The sequence below is a fragment of the Coffea arabica genome, chromosome 2e (genome assembly GCF_036785885.1).
Source record: "Coffea arabica cultivar ET-39 chromosome 2e, Coffea Arabica ET-39 HiFi, whole genome shotgun sequence".
In the NCBI taxonomy this organism is placed as follows: Eukaryota; Viridiplantae; Streptophyta; class Magnoliopsida; order Gentianales; family Rubiaceae; genus Coffea; species Coffea arabica.
In genome coordinates this window covers 75,943,596-75,968,095 of record NC_092313.1, presented here as the reverse complement: position 1 = coordinate 75,968,095, position 24,500 = coordinate 75,943,596, and the positions used below count along the sequence as shown (strand labels likewise).

General features: G+C 37.2%; 4 protein-coding genes across 10 annotated transcripts; 1 reads left to right on the top strand and 3 right to left on the bottom strand.

Annotated features, from left to right (window-relative positions):
• Positions 1-3,338: 3,338 nt before the first annotated feature.
• LOC113729677 (ethylene-responsive transcription factor CRF5) lies at positions 3,339-5,014 on the bottom strand. Its single transcript, XM_027253932.2, has one exon. The coding sequence runs from the start codon at positions 4,752-4,754 to the stop codon at positions 3,633-3,635; it is 1,122 nt and encodes a 373-aa protein (XP_027109733.1). The 5' UTR covers positions 4,755-5,014; the 3' UTR covers positions 3,339-3,632.
• A 5,258-nt stretch (positions 5,015-10,272) lies between these two features.
• LOC113733273 (ubiquitin-conjugating enzyme E2 28) lies at positions 10,273-14,855 on the bottom strand. Of its 3 annotated transcripts, XR_011841069.1 has the most exons (6): positions 14,597-14,855; positions 14,306-14,403; positions 12,088-12,215; positions 11,234-11,338; positions 10,979-11,106; positions 10,478-10,573 (listed from the first exon to the last, which is right to left on the bottom strand). XR_011841069.1 is itself a non-coding variant. In XM_072081237.1 (5 exons), exons 2-5 carry the CDS (start codon positions 14,373-14,375, stop codon positions 10,430-10,432), a joined length of 447 nt encoding a protein of 148 aa, XP_071937338.1. In that variant the 5' UTR covers positions 14,376-14,403; positions 14,597-14,755; the 3' UTR covers positions 10,273-10,429. The 3 variants fall into 3 exon arrangements, 2 of the variants coding, with proteins under 2 accessions (XP_071937338.1, XP_071937339.1); XM_072081237.1 differs by lacking the exon at positions 10,979-11,106 and having other exon boundaries at positions 10,273-10,573; positions 14,597-14,755; XM_072081238.1 differs by lacking the exon at positions 10,979-11,106 and having other exon boundaries at positions 10,273-10,573; positions 14,540-14,697.
• A 1,597-nt stretch (positions 14,856-16,452) lies between these two features.
• Positions 16,453-19,078, bottom strand: LOC113729512 (NDR1/HIN1-like protein 13). 2 transcript variants are annotated; one of them, XM_072081506.1, is made up of 3 exons: positions 18,793-19,078; positions 17,741-18,455; positions 16,453-17,190 (listed from the first exon to the last, which is right to left on the bottom strand). In XM_072081506.1, the coding sequence occupies exons 2-3, from the start codon at positions 18,451-18,453 to the stop codon at positions 17,175-17,177; spliced, it is 729 nt and encodes a 242-aa protein (XP_071937607.1). In that variant the 5' UTR covers positions 18,454-18,455; positions 18,793-19,078; the 3' UTR covers positions 16,453-17,174. The 2 variants fall into 2 exon arrangements, with proteins under 2 accessions (XP_071937607.1, XP_027109602.1); XM_027253801.2 differs by having other exon boundaries at positions 17,741-19,078.
• A 1,415-nt stretch (positions 19,079-20,493) lies between these two features.
• On the top strand, positions 20,494-24,355 carry LOC113733272 (exosome complex component RRP41 homolog). 4 transcript variants are annotated; one of them, XM_027259558.2, is made up of 12 exons: positions 20,494-20,630; positions 20,758-20,804; positions 21,169-21,229; positions 22,102-22,140; positions 22,226-22,293; positions 22,752-22,830; positions 22,914-22,950; positions 23,111-23,227; positions 23,307-23,392; positions 23,553-23,642; positions 23,750-23,804; positions 23,923-24,355. In XM_027259558.2, exons 1-11 carry the CDS (start codon positions 20,577-20,579, stop codon positions 23,795-23,797), a joined length of 726 nt encoding a protein of 241 aa, XP_027115359.1. In that variant the 5' UTR covers positions 20,494-20,576; the 3' UTR covers positions 23,798-23,804; positions 23,923-24,355. The 4 variants fall into 4 exon arrangements, with proteins under 4 accessions (XP_027115359.1, XP_027115358.1, XP_027115360.1 ...); XM_027259557.2 differs by having other exon boundaries at positions 23,884-24,355; XM_027259559.2 differs by having other exon boundaries at positions 23,872-24,046.
• Positions 24,356-24,500: the final 145 nt, after the last annotated feature.

The following is a 24,500-nucleotide window of genomic DNA, read 5'->3' as shown; positions in this document are numbered from 1 at the left end:
CATTCTTTTTCTTTCTTTCATTCTCATTTTTTTTTCGCTTTTCTTCTCTCTCGGCGCATGAATCAGTTCTATCAAACACCAGTTTCCCATGATGGATGATAGAAAACTTGTTGACGAGTTTCTCCTGTCATGTTTCTTTATCTAGATAGACCCCGCAAAGGAAAAAGTTCATTATGGGACATATACGAATCGAACCATACCTTGAAATATGGTTAAATTACTGTCGAACTTTTTAGCAAAATGATTAGGATATTTGAAAGTATTACAGGGAAATTCAGACAACAAAGAAATAATTTTGTAGTTGAATTTTTTGACATACCACGTTACTTACTGGATTAGTGCCCATTATCATATCAAGTTGGGTCAAGAAGCTCTTAACCAGGATCAGCTGAAGGGACCATGCCTTGCAAGTTGCAAAACGCTTTTCCAAATTTTTCTGGCGGCACATCAACAAATTGAGTCGTAATTTGGACCATGACGTGAAGAAAATATAACGTATATTTTAATCCAGAATTAATTCTTTCTTGACTTAAAGAATTGGCTCTGCCCCACATTGATTTTCTGCGCTTTCAGCTGTAAGAAAGGTCGAAAGCAGAAGACAGGAGAAGAAAATGAAGCCGACAGAGACCGACAAAAAAAGTGTCTCTTGCAAGCCCTTTACTTCTCATTGTTCAGTATAACAGAACGGGGGTACTTGCCGTACACAATGAAGCTTCCAAACTTGCAATTTTGCAGGGGGACCTGTGTTTCAATTCACTCTGTGTGTTTTCTTAAATTTTTGAAGCAGAGAAAAGAATGTCGAGGACATTCGGGTATTCATTCTCACTGTTGAAATAAGTTCTTGGAAACGTCCCGTCACGATCTGCTTCTTTACGATGCCTACAAGATAATTGCTGTGTCACTAGCTGTAACAACCAAATGAACTTGAGGTCGGCCCAACATTTTTACATGATAGGAATCCATTGCAGGGTTTGGTTGAAGATGCATAATTAGTTAGCCTGTTGCGGGGTAGCATTATACTGATGTTTTAACTGAGATCAACGTATTTAGTTGCATCCTTGTTTGGATTGTGACTTTCCCAGAAAAATTTGAAGGAAAAAAAAAAAAAAAAAAGGTACCCACGATTAATCAAAGCTGCAAAATCTAAAGTCAGTAACCGATTCTTTGTAGGATGATGATGAATTTGAACGAACATGGAAAACAACGACAGCCCTGTTTGTTTTGACCTTTAGAGTCTCCGGGAAGTCAAACAGGCCAACCAACTGCCAATGTACAAAATCTGAAATGCAGCTGGCAGTGGCAGACGTTGTTCTCCTTGATGAGTGTAGCACTACCAGTCAATTGGAAGACGTGTTAAAGGCAGTAGCACTCTGTATTCCCCTCCCATTAGCACTTCCTCTGCTGGACCTATCCTAATGACAGACGCTACTATATCTATATGAACAAAGGCAACGTTACCAAGGTGGTCCTTTTCTGCTTCTCTTCTCCTCTCTTCCCTATGTCCAGAGCCCTGTGAAGATCCAAGAATGCGGGTGAAGATTCAACTGATGAATACAGGCTGGCTGTAGCCAGTTGGAATTACTGCTACTATCAGTCCTTCAACATCATATTTGTAGGACCTACAATGTGTTTTCATTTTTTTTTTGTCGCAACGATAGATGTCTTATAATCTAATCTAGCCTAATCTAAGGGGAAGGGGAGGGGGTTCGATGTGAGTACAGACTCCATCGATGAAAGTCAATTAAGACCGCCACAGATTGTGGCAAATTTGTGGGAGGCAGGGATTGAACCCCTGACCTCCAGCATCACCTTTAATGGTGATGACCACTGGACCAAATGGTCAGTGGCTCTACAATGTGTTTTCAAGAAATGTCCAAAATGCAACAGGCCGCCGCCCAAGGATTCATATCCTTTTTGCCATCTTGGTCAAGCCAATCAGCAACTTGAATTCGTAATTAGTTGATTAACCTTGTCCAAAGGAAGGATTATCTACTTTGCCCCTGCTGTAATCAAGTTGAACTTCCATCTTTGCAATTAATTCAGAAAAGTTTTGGCTGGGGAATGTGCCTTAATTCATCAGTAAGGTAACAACATCCTTCACTTCTGCATTCATATGCAGTCACTCCCAACTAGCTATAATATAATACCACTACTATTGTTTTCTTAATCTTCAAATGTAGCTGATAACCTGAACTCGTGAAGATATTTCCCTCCAGGCAGACAAACTCTGAGTTTAGTAACATTAAAAAAAAAAAAGTTTAAAATGATAATTTTTTTTTTTTTTTTACGGCAACGATAACATTTCTATAACCTATCTAAAGGGGTGAAACCTAAAGAGGCTGTGTAAATCTAACTAGATCAAAGGAGTGCTCTGACATCTCCTTTGAATTTTTTCACTGTAGGTGGGGTTTGAATTTCAACTTACAATTCAAAGAGGGATTTAGTCCCTTTTTGGCGACTCCCGAGTCAAAACTCAGTGGTTAAAATTTTTCAAATACTAAATTAGTAGTAATTTTTTAGGAGCAGAAGGGAGCGTCAAGTTTCACAAATGCTAATCTATGAAATGAATAGGAAGGAAAACACAGCAAATTTTTCCAAAAAAAAAATTCGCTTGCATCATAAATACATTTCTCAATTCACCTTTATCTCACAAACATCACATCAACACGACAATCTTATTTGTTTGTCCATTTAGAGTGAACAAGGGGCACGGACGGTTTTGCCCATTTTCAATTACGCGTAACTTTTTTTGTACATCGCGTAATTTTTTTTTGCATATCGCGTAACTTTAGAGTAAATTTTTATGGGTCCCATACATGGCGTGAAAATCGAGTTATAACTTGTGATCTCAGCTGCACAAATTTTTGAGGCCAGATCATGGCCATTATCCGACATCCGTTCAGGGACGGTCATGCTGCCCCATTTCCATTTAGAGTCTCCTACTGCAGCAGCCTTTTACCCCATTAGCAACTGGCAGATGGCATTAGGACCCCGAATTGTTTCAATCTACGTTCGACTGCAATCCACTTTTGACCAAATTTAACGAATCTTGATTCTTCCAACTGCTAATATTCTTAACAAATTTAATGAAACAACTTGATTCTTCAACCGTTTCCATTCATTCTAGTGGTATCCGCGAATGCCAACTGCAAGTCTGATGTAGTAACGTTCTTGTCTTGATGATCAACATGCGAATTAAGCAAAAAGACCGTTCATTTCAATCATTTCATTCATCAAGCAGCAATTAGGCTGGAAATCAAACGTCGAAGAATCTTTGTTTCAAGGAAAACTGCGGAGTAAAATCAACAAATATACCATCAAGAAATCCTTGTTGCTACTACGGTGACAATAATTTATTTATTGAGGTACCAAATATGGTTCGTCCAACCCCATCTCCACATTTAAATTACCCAAAACTTTGGAGACATCATCCTAAGCTATATATGCTACTCAACATCACCTTGAATTTAATTTACACACTTAAAAAAGACGCACGCACTGCTACTAAAAAGTAGCACTAGCTAGACCAACCAGATCATTAGCATGGGATTTTACCAAATTTCTAAAGTTATCCAAGATTGAGGATCATATAGGAGGGAATATTCCCTTGGAAAATCAATTCCAGCTTTAAATCACACTAATAACAATTGATGATCTTCCAAGAAATCATTCACGTCCCATGCACCGCAAGAAGTCCCAAAATCATCCCCGAAACCAAAATCCAGAGGCATATCATCAAAGTTCCCTTCTTCCAATTCCAAAACACCGTCATCGTGCCCGATAATTTCGTTGTAGATCAACGGTGACGGAGACTTCAAGTTGAAAAACTCATTCAGTAAACACTGATCTAATAACAAAGAATCATCATCATCCAGAGAGTTACTAATCCCCTCGCTTTCCGCACCCACCGGCTCAACCGGTCTCCAGTCACCTGCCCACTTGGTAGCACTAGCACTAGCAGCAGTAATTCTTCTTGTCGTAGAGCTGCTTTCTTTGAACTGATCATTCTGTTGCGGCGGTTGGTGCTTGTCCTTAAACCTCAGAACAGAGGTCGGAGAGCAGAGGTTGTTGTTCTCCGACTCCTTCCCAGAATCATATCCGGAAACCGACGTGGCATGCACCTCCGCTAATTCCTCCTCAGTAGTAGTATAATCCGGTCTCTCCGGCTCCGGCGGCTTTATAAAATTCGTCAAAGCATCGGGCCCGCGTATTTGAATCGCGGCTCTATCGTAAACCATAGCAGCTTCCTCAGCAGTATCATATGTCCCCAACCAAATTCTAGCCTTCCTCGCCGGGTCCCGAATCTCCGCGGCCCATTTCCCCCACGGCCGCTGCCGCACGCCGCGGTACTTTTTAACATTTCCCACAGCTTCACCGGCAGTGCTATTACTACCAGTACAGCAGTTGGGATTAATAAAATTGGAGAGCGGCCTCTTTTTCTTCTTCGGCGTCGCTTTGGTCTTCATCAGGTCGTCCTTCACGGCATTCTTGACCTCGTCGACGAAAGTAGCCTTGCGGGGGCATGAATATTTTTTCTTTTCAATAACGATCTCGCTAAGCAGCTTCTTGATTCGGGGAGGCCGGAAAACGGGCGACACGAGGCGGCCATCGTCGTCGTCGTCGCCGGAGGAATCGGTGGCATCGCAATCGGTGAACTGTATTCTGACAACGCGAGGCATGTTTATGGCGGTGTTATCTAGTATTTTTCGGTGAACTGTTTTTCTCAAGGGTCGAGATAATTTGTCAGTGTCCATTCTTGAAGAATTTGTAACCGATGATGGAATCGAAGAATTCAATAGGAATTCAATAGGAGGATTCAAAAGAACAAAATAAAAGAAGAAACTCAACGACTAGTAAGTGTAGAATTGATTGAGAAAAGAGAAAGAAGGAAAAAAAATGGCAAAAGAGTGTGGAATTGAATGGTTTGTGGCAAAAGTGAGTGGCGATTAGAAGAGAGAGTTTTAAAGAGAGAGAAAGATTCAGAGAATCAGAGTCGTATATAAAGACTCTCAACTTCAACTGAGGACTGAGGAGGTGGGAGTTTTGTATAGAAAATCCCTATTCTTATTCTTGATTCCTGGGGTTGGGGGGGGGGGGGGGGGGGTGTTCAGGTCAATTAACATTTTATTTTATTTATTTAGATTTTCTTACTTTTTGGGTTAAGATTTTCTTCGTGAATTAAGGTTTCTGTTTAATTTGAGTTATTATGGGACTTTTATTCTCTTTGCAGTTGCTGCTGCTGCTATTTTCATGGGATGGATTAGTAGTGTTTTGTTTGCTAATAATTTGTTTGTTTACGTGGTAATAGGCTAAAGGAAGGAGTTGATGAGCCAACGTAGTTGTAGAAATTGTAGGCACCGACTAAACGAAGGAGTTGAGAGATTCTCCCCAGCGACTCGCCGCATCCCGATTTCGACGACTTATACTTTTACAGGTGGCCACAGTGGACCCGGTAAACGGCCTTGATTTAGAGAAAAAAAATACGGCCAATTGGCCGGCCCCACTCTCCGGTTCTAAATTAAGTCAAGCTAATCTATTCTCAATTAGTATTTTGACGAAATTGAGTTTCAAAAATCGTTTGTTTTATTTTGTGTCCTTTTCAATCTTTAGAGCTCTTCTTTTTAGCTTTACACCATGGATTATTTCCTTTCAAGCATGACTGCGTAACCTTTTCGAGGAATTGTTGGTTTAGCAGGCTTAAGTAACGCAAGGCATCTCATGTGAACTTGCTGATGGAATTTCTTTTCTTGTAACTCTAAATTTACCATTTCAGCATCGTTAGATAGTAGTGTTTAACAGACGATCAATTTGAATATCCTTTTTTTTAAAAAAATTTGAATCAATAATTTGAATGTTTGGCATGAAATCTGAATGGTCCCCGTCAGATAAATACTGAACTGTTACTAGATTTAGAGGTTTTGAATTCAAATCTTTCTTTCCCTTTTCCATTTTTTAAATTTCACTCCTCTTATCTCTTGTTGGGAAAATATTCTTTTTTTTTTTCAGCTTTAATATAGTGATACGCTATTTGATTTTCAAACTCATAATTGATACTTCCATAACATGCATGCTCGATTAAATTGTCAATCATAATTGTACGTCTGAGATTTGTCTAAAGCATTAGTCCATACATACTCCCTCCATGCCATTTTAATAGGTTTAGTTTTTTTTTTCTCACACAATTTTTAAAAAGGTTTAATTTTGTTGGAAGAATAAATCTAATTTACTATCTTCCTAAATTACGCTTATATTAGATGGAGTATGACTAATTAACTTTATATTAAATAAATTAGGCTATACTCAATAATAATCTACATTAAATAAGCACATTTTAGAGAAGTTACGAGTTAACTATATTTTTTAATTGAAAAATGAACTATAATTTGGAACGGACCAAAAAGGAAAACAAGCCTAAGATGGGGAAAGGATGGTCATATCATGTGGTTTGGGAGGAGGAAGTGTAAAAGAAAATTCTAGTTTGAACCCTTCCACTTACATTTTTTTTAAAAAAAAATTTAAACAAAAAGGCTAACAAAGTGGGACAAAAGGAGTAATTATTTTCTACTATTGATAACTAATTCAACTATTAAAACCGGTCTCCAATTAATTGTTGCCTCTGATAACGTTATATCGGTTGACTACTTGACATAATAACTTCTCAATTTCTTGCATACCGCATCCATGAAAATTACAACTTGCTTTTTTATTATGTCGTGTGTCTATTAGGTTTCAACTAACTGAGAGAACGGATAAATCACAAAAAAAAAAATGGAAAACGAATAGTAGTAAAAAAGGTTTGGTTATTATTCTGATTGCGCCACCATTTCATTCATTCATCCATTCATTCATTCATAATTGTTATTAACTGTACATGGAAGTTTGCTGAAGATTTGATTCTTGCACGCCAAGCTCTATTGTAGTTAAAATTAGCTCTAAATAAATTAATGTGCCTGAACGTTTAACTGAATCGCAAAGGGGAACGCAAAATCATAATCCCACGTACGTATCATCAATACCTAAATGCCAATCCCACACTTTAAAACATTTATTAATTATCCATAAAACGGAAGAAAAAATAAAGGTCAGAAATTTAAATATAAGACATGATGATACAAAAATGGCTAGTGAATAGTGATAATGCCACAGCCCTTTTTTTTTTTTCTTTAATTGATAAATTTATCCTTTGCAAAGTGTATCTAAAACTCTCTTGATTAGTGAAAGGTAATAATTATCACATTAATAGAAATTTGCCGCCGTGGAATCGGTTTTTTTTTTTAATCCATTTTCCAACAAGACTGGTGGAATCCAATTAATATACTACTGGATTGACATCATCATCATCATCATCATCATCCAGGTTGTACTTTTGTAGTGTGCGTCAAAATGCTTGGGCTTCAAGCAAAGGGAAAACATAGGTCACAACATCGGAGAGAACAAAAAAGAAAGGCAAAAAAAAATAAATAAAAATGACAGCCACATTTTTACTGTTTCTCACCACGTGAATCCTCCTGCCTGCCCCCAAAATGGCCCGTCCTCTAGTGTTGAATTGCGCCATGTATCATGATAACATCCATCTACTACTACTGATAGTAATCAATCAGGACGCATGCATGCTCATCACCATCATCTTTATTGTGAAATATTTATTTTAAGGAAGAATCGTCACTCACATTTCACTGTATAAATTTTGTTCATCATTTATTTTTAAAATAGTAATTTGCGTCGTCTTTTATAAATTTAAGTCGATAAATTTAGTTTCAACTTAGATTTTTAATCACTTTTTATTGTGAATCCATCATGTGATTTACGCGTAGTCAATTTTAGGGTTAAAAGGCTAAATCACATTTGCAATTAAACAAATTATTCGATCCATATTTATTTTTACCATTAAAAAATAGAAATTGACCCAAACCATATTATTTTTTCTCATAAAAAAAACTAGAATTAGACCAAATTCACATTTATTTTTGCCACTAAAAAAGTTGAATATGGCCTTTTTATACAAAAAGAAAAAAAAAAGATTGCATATGGATCATATGGTGATTTCAGGCTAAAAAGTGGTCAAAAAATTAGGCCTTATTTGGATTGCGATTTTACGTAGAAAAATTTCTTTGACATATTTCCCAATCACTTTTTTACTCACATATATCATATCACTACAGTATATTTTTCTACAAAATATTTGCAATCCAAACGAGCTCTTATGTTGGTACCAAAATTTACTAATTTGAATTTGTAAGGGATGCAAAGTTACTAAAAGTTGAAACTGATTTTTTGAAAAGCTAATTACGTAATTACGTAATTTCTAAGGGTGCAGGTTCTAATAATTGATTTTCTGCCATCTTGTTGGAACGAGGAGAGCATAGGACAGCAAAGTGACAACTGATTATAAGTTAGATATGTCATATGTAACACATTATCATAATGATGGTGAGAGTAATACAATCAATAAATTAACTCACAAATTGCAAGTAGCAAAAACTCTAGAAGCTGTGAAAATTTTGGAACACTATGAAATTTTTTTTTTTTTTTTTCATAATGTGGAAGTCTAGGAATATATACAATGATAGTACATAATGTTTGTTTAATGGAGAGCTAGTCTTAAAATATCAGTTATGACGTGTACACAATATGATTGGAGGCCAAGGTTCTGTACGAACTACTTAAAATTGAATAATGTAGTAGGGGTTTCTGAGGTTTGTGGGGGTTTTTATCCCTCAGTAGCAGCAGCCTTACAGGCTTCCCTATTCTATCTATCCCACATCGTTCTTGGGGGTTAAGGATTGGGTAGTTAAGTCCTCAGATTTACCTCAAAAAATTGCCCGTTTTTTAGGTTAAATTTGGAATTAGGTTTAGTTAAATAATTTCTTACTTCTGTAAGAAAAGGAAAAAGTAGTACCTATTACTTTTGCTTGTCAACCAAGCATGTAACTATTCCAATTAGCCGATTCCCATAAAAGATTTCTTCTGCTGTCTCTGCTGTATCTGCTCTTCTTTCCATGTAGCCCAATCACCAAGGTTTTTTTTTTTTCAAATGGCATAATACAATTCTCTCTTTCTTTCCTTTTTTTTTTTTTTTGGATCCAGGTGAATAAACAGATCCACTACTTATTCTGGACTCGAGAAAACAGACCGGATAAGCAAGTCAACTGATCAGCCATGCCATCAACAACACGCTTCAGAAGTGAAGTCAGATATCAGAAGAAGACTGGCTGAAAAATTAATAATGTGTTAATGTAAAATGTCGGGGGAGCTGGAGTGCGCATTCACTGAGGCCAACAATCGGTTCAGTCAAAAGCTTGGGCTTCAAGCAATGGAAAATTAATTCAGTACATTGCTCCCCAACACCGAGGGACCATTTGTCTCCGTTTAGATTGAATTTTTTTTTTTTTCAGAAAAAAAGTTTTTACGTTTTTCGTAATTATATTTTATTTCAAATACATCAGATCAATACAGTAATTTTTCTACAAAAAAAAAAAATAGAAAATAGCAATCTAAATGGAGTTTAAAATAGCAATCCAAATGAGATTTATTATGTTCCAAAAAACAAAATTACTTCTATTTGTATTAAAACTGTCATTTTTTTCCAAAAAAGTTTTTACATTTGTCATGAACATATGTTGCAGACACATTTTTATCTTACATATATCAAATCTGTGCAACATATTTTTCTATAAAAACTCTACAAAATAGCAATCCACACGGGTCCAAAAGTTGAATATTAGTAGGTAACCAGAATAACATAATAATGAGTAGAAAACCGATTCTAATAAAGCAAATTTGTGAAAAGATTGTACGAACTAGTGTACATCAGCTCAATTATTCGAGATATTTATTAACTCAATGAGAAATCTCATAGTCCGATTTTTAAAGTCCCTTCTCTTCAGTCTTTCCCTTTGTGAAGCCTTTAAAATCTACCCCCCAAAAAAATAAAAATAAAAAAGATTCATCTTATCTTTTGGCAGGCTTTTTATTAATTTTTACCATAGGTCAACACTTTCAAACACATTCCTACCATAGACAATTTTATCCGCAAGCAACCATTTACCAAAAAAATCATTTTCCATTTCTTAAGGGAATCTTTCTAAGATTTGGAGCTCCAAAAAATTGCCAATCTTCGCATGAGGCACTTTTCAACCAAACTTCATCTTATCAAGTGTTTGAAGCAAGATGGGGATAAAGTGCTTGAAGTCGTTTTGAGCCCTCAGCAGATTTGCAAATGACCAAAGGTCTTTACTAGGATGCAGATTTCAAGAGCAGCAACCAAACAGATTGACAAACACGATTGAAGTTTCCTGTGAGGAATTCGAGATGGAGGAAATGTTTTAGTTGTATTCTACATTTGTTCATCAGAGAGGTACATGAGAAACAGACGGAATGCGTTTTTACATTGATACAAAGGTGGTTGGTGCCACCACCCTTTATCAAACTAGCCCATGGCATACTTCTGGGTCCAGCTTCTTGCAGTTGCCTCATATTTGGCCCTGTCTGTCTTGTACATGTGAGCAATCTCGGGCACCAGAGGGTCATCTGGGTTCGGATCCGTTAGAAGTGAACAAATTGAGAGCAACACCTGCAGAGTTATACAAGAATCCTTCCCCTCTTCAGACAAATTACATATCATGGAAACAGCAATACAGCCAGATAAATGCATTGTCTACCCTTAGTGCTAGGAGCTAAGGGGGTTTTTATCAGTGCGGTGTAAACAATATTGAAAGATCCATTTTACAACTTAATGCCAGACAACTTGCTATAGTTGCCCAACAGAACAATGGCAGAGTTGATTTAACAGAATGACATGCTTAAATTAAGAAACTCAACTCAAATCAAAATCCGCCTACACAGATGAGCCTATTTGATGTCAGCAAAATGAACTTAGTAATGAACAAATTACTAAGTAATGAAAAAAAAATTAGATGTCCATATCACTCGTATATCTAGGATATTTGACGACAGTGGAAGATAATGGCATTTTAACCTGTCTCATCCGAGAATCGGTCATCCACATGAAGAGTCCATTGGCTTTTAGTAATGAACATATTACATGTCCATATCACTCATATATCTAGGATATTTGATGAGAGTGGAAGAAAATGGCATTTTAACCTGTCTCATCAAGAATCGGTCATCCTCATGAAGAATCCATTGGCATTTAGAAAACCTTAGCAAATGAGACTCATTATATATTTGAACCCAATTAAGACCTGAAACTTGGGAGGGAAAAATTTTTAACCTTAGATATAGTCAAGGCAGGGCTCCATTGCTCCTTCAGGATATCAAGGCATATACTACCATTGCTATTTATGTTTGGATGAAAAACTTTTGTCCTGAATGCTACCTGCAATAATAGAAGTAAAACTTGATGAAAACAAGTTCAATTTTGCTTATCAAGTTGAAACGTATAGAAATTGTAGTACTCCTAATCATCACAGAGCACATACAAAATGTTTTCTGCTATATAACATTTACACAATCGGCACTGAAAAAAATTTTTGCATATTCAAAATTCTAGATAGCTGCAGAGTTATGATATATGAACAGTATGCAGCAAATAGTTGCATATGTTTTAGATGTTCCATCTCAAAAAAGAATGTCACCAGTAAGGTGCATTGCACGCTTATCCTTTCTCATAGCATGTACAAAAGGCAGTTGCAGAAAATCCCACAGACCAGTTTTTCTCATCCTGGTCTACATACTGAAACCCAACGACCTTACTGCATACTGACAATATATAAATGTGCTGAATTTCAGAATTTGTTGAAGACCAAAACTCAGTCCCAGTGATATTAAAGATGTAATCCATTAAAACATACAGAAGCAGTTTCCTGAAACAAAGACATCCTTGGCTTCTTAGCTAGTAAACTCCGGACAAATTTAATTGTACAATAACTCAAGATTCATTTAAATGTGCTTGGCTGTAGGCAGCAATTATTGCCAAAAGATGACACCACATACTTATGCAACTACAACAAATACTCAAAACAAACAAAATAAAGAAGCTAAAAATGAAATATGGCTGTTCAGTAAACGGCAAAATCCATGAGTTACAATCAACAGCTCCTAAAACTATCAGAAGCATGGACATACCTTGGGAGGCTTGAATGGATAATCAGGAGGAAAGTGAATAGTGACCAAAAATACTCCCCCAGCATAAGGACTATCAGGAGGGCCCATTATTGTAGCTTGCCAGTGAAACATGTCCTCAGCAACAGGACCTGTAAATTTACAATATACAAGCGGAAAACACATGTTAATCCTCTTCTCTTGAAAGAGTTTTCAAGCAAAAAACAGACCATCGCGTTCTCCAGGACAAGGATGTAAAGACCAGGATGTGGAAAGCATTCGGCCATGGAATGCATAGATAATAAAATCTTTGATGCCTAAAATTTGAAGTGCTCAATCATATACCATTTACTGCAATAAAATATCACTTTATAGTTCAACCAAGAATAGAATTAACTTACAGCCTAAAAGTTTCTTTGAAAAAAAAAAATACAGTAACAGACTAAGCAAGAAGATTAGCAATCTTCGGTTAAAATGACATAAGACTAACTAAGCCACTTTTCAAATATCAGTAATATCAATCACATTGACAAAATCAACTTTGAAATTCATTTTAACCATGTAAGATGTAATTAAACCAATCCTATATGATTATGTCTTACAGATATACTTTCAGATTACCTGAACACAGATTTTTAAAATTACCGACTCATCACATAAAATACCAATACGTCTACTCAATGAAAAATTTTGAAGTTATATTGCTCCTTGCACTATCAAACGTACACAGAACCAGATGCTTTCACATCCCACAATGAAAACCAGTAACTAATATGTGTTTAGTGACTTAAAATGGCATTAAAGTGCCCATTAACCACAGAGAAAAGAAACCAAACAAACAGTGCAAACCCTCATATTCAAACACAATGACCTTGTTCCATATCTTAGCCCTGTAAGTTCCCAAATATCAAATGGAAACACACAAAGAACAAGTCTGGTTATATCAATTTATGGAAACAACTTAGCCATAGTATTCCTCAAATGTTACCTTGTAATCTCTACACTAGGGCATCCAACAAGAAAGGAGGAAGGAGGGAGGAATGGAGGGAGAGAGAGAACTTATGTTTTTACTTAACAAAAGTTATAACACTTTGCTTCTTGCAGCTCATAGCAAAGGAAAGAAGGAACAACTATATGTGCTTATCTGTTGCCTGAGGTGTTTTAGAGTATCCAGCCACAATCCACGATATAAAAATATTTGTACATCATCAAGACCTAAAGGATAGTTGTTTATCTATTGGGTGTCAAAGCAATTACATCAATCACCAGCAGTGATGTTCTTTTGGCTCTGAAAAATGATAGTGCATATTGGTTGTATGTCTTGCTAATTTGCAAACATCACAACCACTTCAATCGATAGTGATTAAGCAAGTACAGTCCTTGTAAGTATGCCTTACTGTTGGTTTGTGGGTTTTAACACCTTTTGTTCTAATAATGTGAAAAGATGGAGGGAAGTACAAAATTGAAGAACAATTTTGAGCAAGATTTCAACATGCAACATTTGCACATTTCGAGAACAATTTTTAACAAGATTTCAATGCTACCACAAAGTAACCAGCTTATACCAAGAGCATCCACATAGCACAAGTTTGCCCCGCTATTGGCATAGTTTTGGCATCTAAAGACAATTTGTTCTAGAATAGTTTTGAAGACAGGTCATAAAAGGTCATCCTACGCATTTTAATTATGAATAGGGTAATGAACATGTGCTCTCGCGAAAACAATCTAAAAAACCATAAAGCAAAAGATTTAGCAGTACAAGCAAAAACTAGAACACTTACTGTTCATCGACTTTATTTTCTACCACTCCATTTAAGTTTCCATTCGTAAAACCAATATGTCCAACAAATAATTGACCTCCATCTTCCCCGGTAACAACAACTTCATGCAAAGACTAATAACCACACACGAAATCCAAAAGCCTCAAAGTTTACAACCTGATCCATACATGTAGTTCATGTATGTTCATCTGCAATTAGATTCAGCGTCAAATTCAAATTGCTATTCCTTCGGGAGAAAAAGGGAAACACATAAACGATCCCATTTTTACACAAAACTAACAGACAAGAAGCACAGAATTTCCTTCACATACCACAATGTCAAACAACAAAAGCAAGTCGACCCAAATATCAGACGTACAAAACATGCAATGAAAGTGGAAACTTGTAACGTACCAATACATCCTGCCACAACACATCTAGACTACAGATATAGAAAGATCAAAAAGGGGTGATAGAGATACCGGCGCTACAAGACGTAGGAGGATCTTTCTGGAGATCCTTCAGCTCTTTCAAGATTCTTTTTGAAGCCATCCTACGGATTCAACCCCACCCACCAGTCCTGCAGATCTGACAGATGCATAAAAAGCGGAAAACAAAAGCAGAGAAGTTGCAAAATATAACAAATCCAAACACCCACAAACAAACAAATATACTACTATAATATGGGTTCTTTACAACTCTGAGCTTTAACAAACCTGATTGTGATTGTGATTTGGAGATGGGATATGAGTGCAGAGATAAATTACTCGTACCTTGTCCAAGCTGCCGATTTTGACTCTCAAAGGTTGTGAATATTAGTGCCAGCAGACTTCTGATTTTCTTATTTTGAATTTTATTTTGTTATTCTCTTTTGTTTTCTCAGATGAAGGAAAAACTGATGGTTGAGCTTTATTTGATTCGACGTGGGAGCGAATTCGGATCCAGCTGGGCAGCTCTGACTGGTGGGATGGGATTCCTTTGTGCCATGGGGCCCCGACCCGCCCGGGATTTCGGATTCACACACGTTATGTGTATTTCCAAATTCCGCCCCCTTTTCTCCTTCCTTTTCCTTTTCCCTTTCTGTTCTGTTACCTTGCAAATGAGCGCTCATTTCTTCTTCTATCAACACATTTCCAAATGCCCTAGTTCGAGTGGATCGATGCCCCTCTTTAGGGTATGTCGACCACGGTTCGAGTCCCAAGAATATCTCGCTGGGAGTTCAGGTTGGGCGCCTTTCCCCATACCCTAGGAGATTAGTCGGGCCTTGCGGCCCGGACACCCCTAGATGAAAAAAAAAAAAAATCAACACATTTCCAAATGGTCTGGTGTAAGAGCAATTTGTGAGAACTATTCTTATTTGTATTTGGACCCCAATATTTTCTTCCTTATACGATCTTCTCGAAAAGAATTTTTAGTAGTCAGACACTCTATGCATATATGTCCAAATAGCAATTCCACCCGTGATGTTTATATCTCTCCATCCATATAACACTCAAATTTTCACCTCTAATTCTTCCATTTGTCACCGGCGAAATATATTGAGGTGTTTCTGAAATGAACAAAGGGTCACATTAACAAGACTAAAGTGAACAAATTTTTAAGAAAAGTATGGCTCTCATAAAAAACTACGAGTGGTTTTTTTTTTTGGTAGCACTAGCTAAAATAGCATAGTCCATCTTTCGAGCATTCCAATCTTTTTTTGTTGGGGTTCAAATTTCTAGCACTACAATCACTGCTATGGAGTGTTAAAGTCAATACGGTGGTGCTTCACTGCTTGCATTGCATGTAGTGATGGTTAGGACTTGGGAAAATCAATTCCAAAACTTTGGACCATGGATAGTTTCGTTATCAAACTTTTTGACGAAATGCATTTAGTATACGAACTATTAAATTTTTATCAATTTCATTCTCAAATGAAATATTAATCAATTTGAATGAAAATTGTGCATGTAATGGGCATGAACTTGTTACATAAAAAGCTTGCACGATTTAAAATCAATAAAATAAAAATGGCTATCTTTACTTTCCCAACTCTAATACCTTTCTTCCCAACTCCGTGCGAATTGGTTAATTTCCCGTTTGAGGATGAAATTAGTCAAAAATTGATAGTTCAAATATTACATGTGTTGTGCCAGAAAAATTTGAAAACGAAATGTGTTTATGGCCCAAAGCTTAAGCATGAAAACTAGCATTTTTCCTTTAGGACTTCCTTTATTTTTATCTATTATTTAGTTATATCGTATTCTTAGAGTCGCTTTTTATAAGTGAATTTCTTAAGAAATTCTTCATTTTCTAAGTTCTTAACATTTTTATGCCAAAGATCATTAAAATTTCGATTTAGAAGCATGAATGGGATTGAAAATCGAGCCCGCACCGACACCGACACCGACACCGTCTTCAAAAACCAGTGCACAATAGAGCTAAGCGCACCATAGAGAGGATCTCAAATTCTCAGTACCCCTTCTAGCAAAAGTATAGCAAATAAAGCTATGACTGGAGTGCATAAGAAATAATCTCTTGTAGGTCTTAATTTGGCGTTTGGCAGAAGTCGGTTGATTCTCAAGAACACAAATCCATCCAAGGGTTTGTGGCATTCTGTGGAAGCCGCAAGTACAAAGCATGATCAATGTCGCCAGCAGAGGTCTCCAGATCATTTATTATTTCATAAAAATTAAGGAAGCCGGTAATACAGCACATACGTAGCTTGACGAGGTAGCAATTTCCTTCTTCATCTTAAAGAGTCCTTTTCCATGGATGTCAGCTGAGGAAGAAATAGTAACAACTATCATAAGCTGGAAAGTTGGTTTTTCAGTTTAGCTCACCCTGCTTATCGTCATATCTCAACCTAATTCCCTTTTCCTTCCTTCAGAGGGAGAAAAGAAGTGATAACAATCTGCAGTCTCTTGTCCAAAATCTAAGGAACCCAATAACAAATAATTTACCATACGTAGGTAGTTTCTTCACTAGACCAATGCCAAACAGCCAAATGATCAGTCTGCAGTAGTTATAAGAAGTACTTAATATGATTTTCCATACAGCAGAGGTGAACACTAAAGCCTATGGAATATCACTATTTAATTAAGAAGCCAACACTGGATAATTTCCAAGGGTGATACCCGGCCCATGCTAAGCAAAACTAGGTACTTGTAATAACTAGTAGTAGTAACATATGGGTTCAAGTGTGAGAAGCATAGGATCAATGCAATGCAATGCAATGTGCTTCAACCATAACACCAGGCTGTATGTGAAGATTGGCAATAAGGGTGTGGCCATCATCAGTAAGTAAACTTGGCTTTCGACAAATTTCCGGCATCTTGAGATCACATGATGAGGTCCATGATCAAGTTCAAGTTAGTATATATTAATCCTGTCAAGAAGCAAAACAAATTTGGACTAATCCTTGTTAGTACTAATATTTAAAAGAAAAAAGAAGTCTACAAATCATCTATTTTGACTTTGCCAGCTGTGTGTGCCTCAACCAGAATGATTAGTGGATGACTGTAGGTATTATTAACCTGTGACAATCATTTTCTCAAAGTACCCAAATTAAATAGTAAGGACATCACATCAACCAGTAAATTTCCAAGAAAGAAGCCATGCAAACAAATTGTCATGCGTTGGCAGGGAGAATGGACCATGAAAGGTACATCCTCCCGAGTAACGCAAGACGTGCACACTCCCGTGGCTTCTTTGCTCTAAATTGTGGTCTAAAGTTCACAAACATCCATCAATTACACATTTTAAAGGGCTTTGAATTCGTGTTATTAGGACTCAAATTTTCCACAGAAGTCAAGAGTTTTGTTTGGTTTGTTACGATGCTATGTCAGTTCTTAAATGCCTTGTACTTGTAGTATGAAACAAATCTACCTTGATCAAGACCGCAAAAACTGTGAGAACTTTGGGAAGCTTGTACTTACAGGCGGAATACAAAAACCTTGCATTTGGGCATGGCACCTTCCTGAATGTGCTTCAAACTGGAGGCTTCGCATGCTAGTTTGACCTCAACGGTGCCAATTTTCAGTCCGCTTAAAACCATCCCAATCCCAGTTCTGACCTCCACATGAGTCATTAAGCTCTTGGCCCTGATTCTATCCGTAACCTTCTTCACACTTGAACCATCCAGAGGCAGATTCCCCTTCATGGAAAACTTGGCAACCCTCACATTATTTGGCTCTTGAACGAACCCTGGCACTGTGTCTTGACCAAGCTCCCCTGAAGCAATGTCATCACTGTACCAGGACAGGGCTATCCTGTCATACACCATCCTGATGTTCGTATTTGCGTTCTTGAACTCCAAGCTGGCAGACATTTTTGAATGGAGTGTTGGGCCATCAGCGGTGCTGGTGATGTTGAATTCGTTGACCTGGAAAGATTTCAGGGAGAAAAGGGGGGCTCTGGGCTCGTACCAAAGGTAGAGAAATCCCCCAAATGAGATGAAGAAGAGAGTGAGGAGGATAATGAAGATGAAGAGGCAGCAGCAGCATCTGAAACAACAACCCCTGCGCTTCTCCTCCTCTGTGTAAAATGAAGGTGGAAGGTTTCCTTTTCCCAAGGGTTCTGGTGGCTTCTGAACTGGGAGGCCTGGCTCTCTGTATCCAGGTGGTTTTGCCAGAGGTGGTGTTTGAGTCATTCCTGCCAAATATACCAGTATGCAAAGGAAACTTCTATTAAATGTTTCATCGGCACGTCAAACTATGGCAATCCATGAAAACAATTGCAACACATATGAAGGATAGCAATGAAAAAGAAGAGGGCTGGTATTCAAATCAAGAACCCCCAGCCTCCTGGCTCTCTCTCTCTCTCTCTTTCCCAAAGGTAGTACGTTTCTAAGATTGGAGAAATTGAGGTTTTAGGCGGATTTTCGTCAAGAATGATCGGTGCCTGACGTTATGCATGCAAGATTGGATGAACAGGAATCTTAACATTGCTAAGATGATGCATATAATTAGTGAGTATGTTGGATATGTACCTTGGAGGATATATTAAGGTTGTCTCAAAATTTGGTTGATTACCAAATTATGAGCCCGATGGATCAATTAAAGATTTCTGAGGTAAATGCTTAGGTAATGAATGATAAAAATTAGATGGATAAGAAATTAGTATGAGGTGATGGTGAAGGTGAAGGTGGTGGTTTAGGAAGGAAAGGGAAGCTGGGGAAGGGGGGAGGAGGAAAAATGGAGAAAGGGGAGGGGAGGAGGGGATTGGCGAAGGTGGTGTGGTGGCGGAGGGAATGGTTAATTTTGGGAGGGGTGTTTGTTTAAAAGACTTGGGGAGGAGGACAGCAAGGGGTGTTGTGATTAGTGGCAGAAATTTAACTGCGGATTCACGCGCGGTTCTAATTTGCTGACCATTTGCCAGGGGATTTCAACTTAGATTTACTCCTTAGTCCTTAGTGGAGCACTGGTTGGTTGCTTCAGTATTTGAGTTTAGCTCCTTTAAAACTCTTAAATAGATTGAATTTTATTCAATATAACTTTAACTTGGCCATAATTTGGTTCATTATTTAATTGAACTTTAACCTAGAACCTATCCAACCTAAAACCAATAAAATACTAGATAACCTGGATTATTAATTTTAGGACGACTCATCCTAAAATTAATAATCTAACGATGAGTCATTCTATCTCATCCAGTCCGTGAATCAGTCGAACCTCTAAGTGGAGCACGGGTTGCTTTAGTATTTGGGAATGCTAGATACAAGACGTAATTCATGTAATCCGAAATTTCTCAAAAGAGTTATTGATCTGCTTCGAAAGGAGTTTTTACCACTCTTTTGACTCGGCCACACAAACCATTAAGCTGGTTAAACATTTGGATTTGAAAACTTCTAAGTAATTTTTTTTTTTTTTGTCAGTTGTCACTTATCTACTCTACACCTACTTCTACTCTAATCTATTTTAAAGGAGAGAGGCCAACTGGGTCTATTGGAGAATTGACAGAGACTGAACCACCATCGAACCAATTGAATGCACTGTGCATTCATATAAATTTAGAGAAAATCAGTTAAAGTGACAAGTCACGTACAGTAGCAAGCTTTAAAGCCTTCTTAGTAGTAGAAAGGCAAGGCAATGTCGCTATGTACTAATAAGACTCTTTTCACGGGATTTATAAAAGGAACTGGCATCAGTTAGCCACCACAATTGAAGGGGCTTACTAATTAAACAACCACAAAAGACGAAGAGGTTTTAACCCAGATAATGAGCTGCTAAACAAGGAAAAAGGAGAGAAAGAATATTCATGAAACAATACAAAGGGAGCAATACTCGGATTACTTGACTATGCATAGTTCAATTGGCAATGGCAAAAATACCCAGAGAAAAAAAAAATAACAATTGTAGCTTTTATGCCTTCAAAACCGTATACAAGCACCGTTTTTTTGGAAGAGTTGGAATGGATTAAGTAATAAAGTAGAAAGGATTGCAAGTAAAGTCCTAACGTCAAAACTTTTCACTTAAAAAAAAATGCATCATTTAAACTCTAAAGAGGTATAGTATCTGGAAGGGGATAGATTTGAGATGGATCATACTGTACCCTTTGAAATTTGGATTGCTACAAAGAGGTAGTGAGCCGGGCTGGAGCAACAGATTTTGGGCTGGTCTTATCACCCAAATTTTCAAGGCCCATTTTTAACTCGTAACATGACCCCTAAAATACATCTCACAAAAGAAAGAGGCAGTACGTGTATTTTAGTAAAATTTACAGAGTGAATCCCTTTCCCTTCCCTCCACTTCTTTGGAAGTTTAATTAACGGAGATGGAGTACGTGAACCCCGAAGGTCTTCGCTTAGATGGTCGCCGTCCATTAGAGGTTTCGGTTCTTCCCACTTCTATTCTCCCTTTTCTTTTCTTGGCTTCCCTTCCCTTCGTATTTTCATTCCAAGGCTTCTCTTTGTTAATTTGCTATTTAATTCCATTGCGTTTTGTTCCAATATCAGATGAGGCAGCTGCGTGCGGAAATAGGGGTGGTTGCCAGAGCTGATGGGTACTCAAAAAGTTTATTTCTTTTTGTTTTTTGCTCTCAGCGGGAAAGAGTGTGTGAGTATGTGTAGATGAGACGTGGAGTGTAATACATGGAAAACGCCAATGGTTGTTCTAAAGAAAGCTTGTTTTTTTACAACTTTTTTGGCCTGGAAAACTGGTGGGTTTCATCTGATTAGTTCTATAAATCGATGCAGCTCTGCTTTTTTCCGGACCATCAGTGCCTTAGCCTATGAATTTGTGTAGAGACTATTATTTGAAGTTTGCATATGGAACAATGGCTAAAGTCCCTCTCAATCAAGCATTTTTTAGGACTTTTTTGGACCCAAAAGAAAGTTGGTTTTGTCTAATACTTGCTGTGCTTGCAGCTCTGCTGTTTTTGAGATGGGAAATACTAAAGTTATTGCTGCTATATACGGTCCCAGAGAGGTATATATTACCCTCTTCAACTTTTCCCCTAATTTTAGTTTTATGTGTGCTTTTTTTTTTTAATTAAGTTTGTGGCTGGTCTGTAATTATTTTACTACAAATGGGCTTTAGAAGTTGTCTAAAAAGTTATGTGAAGTTACTGTAGAGGCATATATCCTTGACTGCATATACTAACTATTGCTTATTTCCGAGGTTTGTTTTGTTGGAGTTGTGTTTTGGTTTCTGATAAAGTAAATTGCTAGAGTTACTGTGGTTGCAGCTTTACAATAGAGAGTTTTTTTTGAACATTCAAGATGTGCAATGCAATTACTGATCTGATTTCTCCTCTTCAAGTATGCTGATACATGTATGACACTATGAGTATGCTGATCTGATTTCTCTTCTTCAAGGCATATAACCTTGAGTGCATATACTAATTATGAGTTTTTGTTGAACATTCAAGTTTGCTGATACATGTATGAAACTATGATTATAACAACCTAATATCGGAGTTTAGTTTTTCGTATGTAGGCACGTATTTCAGAAAGTCTTTTTAGAATCCATGCAACCTGATCTTTACTTGAGCGAACAACGAGCTTAAGAGTCTCACAGTGATAACCCCTTGTGGTAGTTCATGCAGAAGTTTCTTTGCCTACTTCGTGCCTCAAGTTTTAAGAGTATACGCCTTCTTTTTTTTAACTTCCTGAGTGTAGTCTGAGTATCTCTAATCTCCATTTTGAGGTTCTGGTTTGACACATTAAACTAATTCATGTGCAAAGACACTTTTTAAACCTTAAAGCTGTTTGTGATGTTAAGCAGTATTACTCTTTTTTTTTCCCCTTGGGAAGATAGAATTTTTCTACACAATTCAAATTCTGCTTCTCATTTTGTAGGTCCAAAATAAAAGCCAACAAATAAATGATCAAGCAGTGGTAAATTATCTTCCATCATGACTTCTTAATTGGTAAGGCATGCATGGTTTTTCTCAAAATTTTATATTCTAGTCTTTTTGTTTAGGTGCGCTGTGAGTATAGCATGGCTAATTTCAGCACTGGTGATCGCATGAGGAAACCAAAGCATGATAGGTAATGTTCTTCAGTTTTTTGCAATTTGTCCAAACCCCCCAGTTTTATCCGTTTTGTAACTTTTTGTATTTGGTTTTATTGTACAAAATTTGAGTTAGTCTCATATATGCACCGCCTTCTATATTTTCATCAAGATATGTGCTTTTGTCAAACCATGTAATGTGTTCTATTGACTCTTTCATTTCTGAAGAAAGGAACAACACCCAAAAACTTGATTGTGCAAATCTGTGAGTTCTTGGATGACACGTTAGTGAGCTCTGTATTGTACTAAAAGTTGGAATTTGAGAAACCCTGAGAGCATTTTGGATAGCAAGCTGTAAAGTTTTGTATTCTTCACAAATGGAGAATTGTTACAGACATTGGAATGAGAAAAAATAGATTATGACACTTGCTATTTCTAATTAACCAAGAATGACAATGAACTGTTGTTTTTATAATTTGTGTTGCGTGGCATGCAGGAGATCCACGGAGATATCACTGGTTATTCGGCAAACTATGGAAGCTTGCATATTGACACATCTAATGCCACGTTCTCAGGTTCTACAACTCATAAAATGTATTTCTAAATGAGAAGGTGTCATTTTATTATATTTTTCTGAAACCATGTATGTGGTCTGCAGATTGATATTTTTGTCCAAGTTCTTCAGGCTGATGGAGGTATGGTAAATCCAGTTGGGCATACATTGCGACATCATGTATTTAAACTCTTTGGTGCTGTTGTGCTTCTGTGCTCCAGGGCTTAGCCCCAGATCCTTCTAGAGTTATAGTTTTTCCATCTTACAGTATCATACAGATGCTGATGCATAGCATTGTTCAGGAACAAGGTCGGCTTGTATAAATGCTGCAACTTTGGCACTTGCTGATGCTGGAATTCCAATGCGTGATCTTGTTACTTCCTGCGCTGCCGGATACCTTAATACTACTCCTCTTCTTGGTAAACATCACTAATGAAGTCTGAATACTTATTCATGCTCAGTCTTTGTTTGCTTATTAAATGATTTTTCTATCAACAGATCTCAGCTATGTTGAAGATAGTGCTGGAGGCCCTGATGTCACAGTTGGAATTCTACCAAAGTTGGACAAAGTGACCCTTCTTCAGGTTCTTTCCAACTTTTTTTGCTTTCATTCTTCTTTATCAATTGTAGTTATTCCTACACAGGGAAACAAATGCATGTGTGTAAAATAATAAAAGTTAAGCCAAGCAATAGCTTCTTCTGCTATAACCTGGACCATTCACAAATAGTGTTTCTTTGACATAGATGGATGCTAAATTACCACTGGATACATTTGAAACCGTCTTGCAACTTGCTATAGAAGGCTGCAAAGCAGTGGCAAACTACATTCGCGAAGTAAGAGAAATCACCTTTATGAATTTGTTGTTGCTGCTTTCTTGCCATATTTACGAGCATCTTTGTTGAGTGGCTTTATCAGGAATTGATAGTGCCTTTGTTTTCAGATATTACTTGAAAACACTAAGCAATTAGAGTTCCGCAGGGGTGTATAGTTCACTAGTAAGGACCTTCAACTGTGATCTCATTATTTAGAGTTCCAGAATAGACTAAATTAAACTTTTAAAAGTGTAAATCGCAGGACTATGAAGATCCATCACTTGTTACTGGACTTGTGCAGGTATAGCAATGGAGCTCAGCCCCTAACAATGAGATTCTGCCCATTGTTGTGAATCTATTGACACAGCTTATTGGATGGAAGTTGTCACTATTTAGGATTCACAATGCTTTTTCTTCCTCCAAAATATAGGAATCAGCTCCCAATCTAGCGCTGGCTTGACTTCTCTTTGATCTTTTTGTACATGGCATGGCGTGGGCAGGATTCTCAGTTACTCTGCGTCCAAGAGAAACTGTCCAAAGTGTTCGAGCATTAACTGCATTAGAAATAGTTTGATATGCATGTACGTTAGCCATGACCTTATGGTCCAAACATTTTTTCATGGCTTGCTTTTGTTATCTACTTTAGGTTTTTCTTCTTTTTTTTTTTTTTAGGGGTTTATTGATGTTGTGAATTTCTTTTCTAAGTTCAAATATATTGCTGCTTTTCTTGAGAACTAGACCCTCCTCTATGTCAGATATCAAAATAAGTTTGCTCTGCAGCAATGTTCAATAAATTACGCAGGCGGCCACCATGTTCCCTTGCATTAATTTTTGTGGCAGCTTACTTAGTGATAACCACTAACATGATAAAAAGCAGCA

Excerpts from the sequence above, each read along its gene's own strand:
- LOC113729512 (XM_027253801.2), bottom strand. The coding sequence starts at position 18,453 with ATGACTCAAACACCACCTCTGGCAAAACCACCTGGATACAGAGAGCCA.
- LOC113729677 (XM_027253932.2), bottom strand. The coding sequence starts at position 4,754 with ATGGACACTGACAAATTATCTCGACCCTTGAGAAAAACAGTTCACCGA.
- LOC113733273 (XM_072081237.1), bottom strand. The coding sequence starts at position 14,375 with ATGGCTTCAAAAAGAATCTTGAAAGAGCTGAAGGATCTCCAGAAAGAT. Across the intron at positions 12,216-14,305 it reads TCCTACGTCTTGTAGCGCCG|GTCCTGTTGCTGAGGACATG; the intron begins GTATCTCTATCA and ends GTAAATTTACAG. Across the intron at positions 10,574-11,233 it reads CTGCCTTGACTATATCTAAG|GTGTTGCTCTCAATTTGTTC; the intron begins GTTAAAAATTTT and ends ATAACTCTGCAG.
- LOC113733272 (XM_027259558.2), top strand. The coding sequence starts at position 20,577 with ATGGAGTACGTGAACCCCGAAGGTCTTCGCTTAGATGGTCGCCGTCCA. Across the intron at positions 21,230-22,101 it reads CTATATACGGTCCCAGAGAG|GTCCAAAATAAAAGCCAACA; the intron begins GTATATATTACC and ends CTCATTTTGTAG. Across the intron at positions 23,393-23,552 it reads ACAAAGTGACCCTTCTTCAG|ATGGATGCTAAATTACCACT; the intron begins GTTCTTTCCAAC and ends TCTTTGACATAG.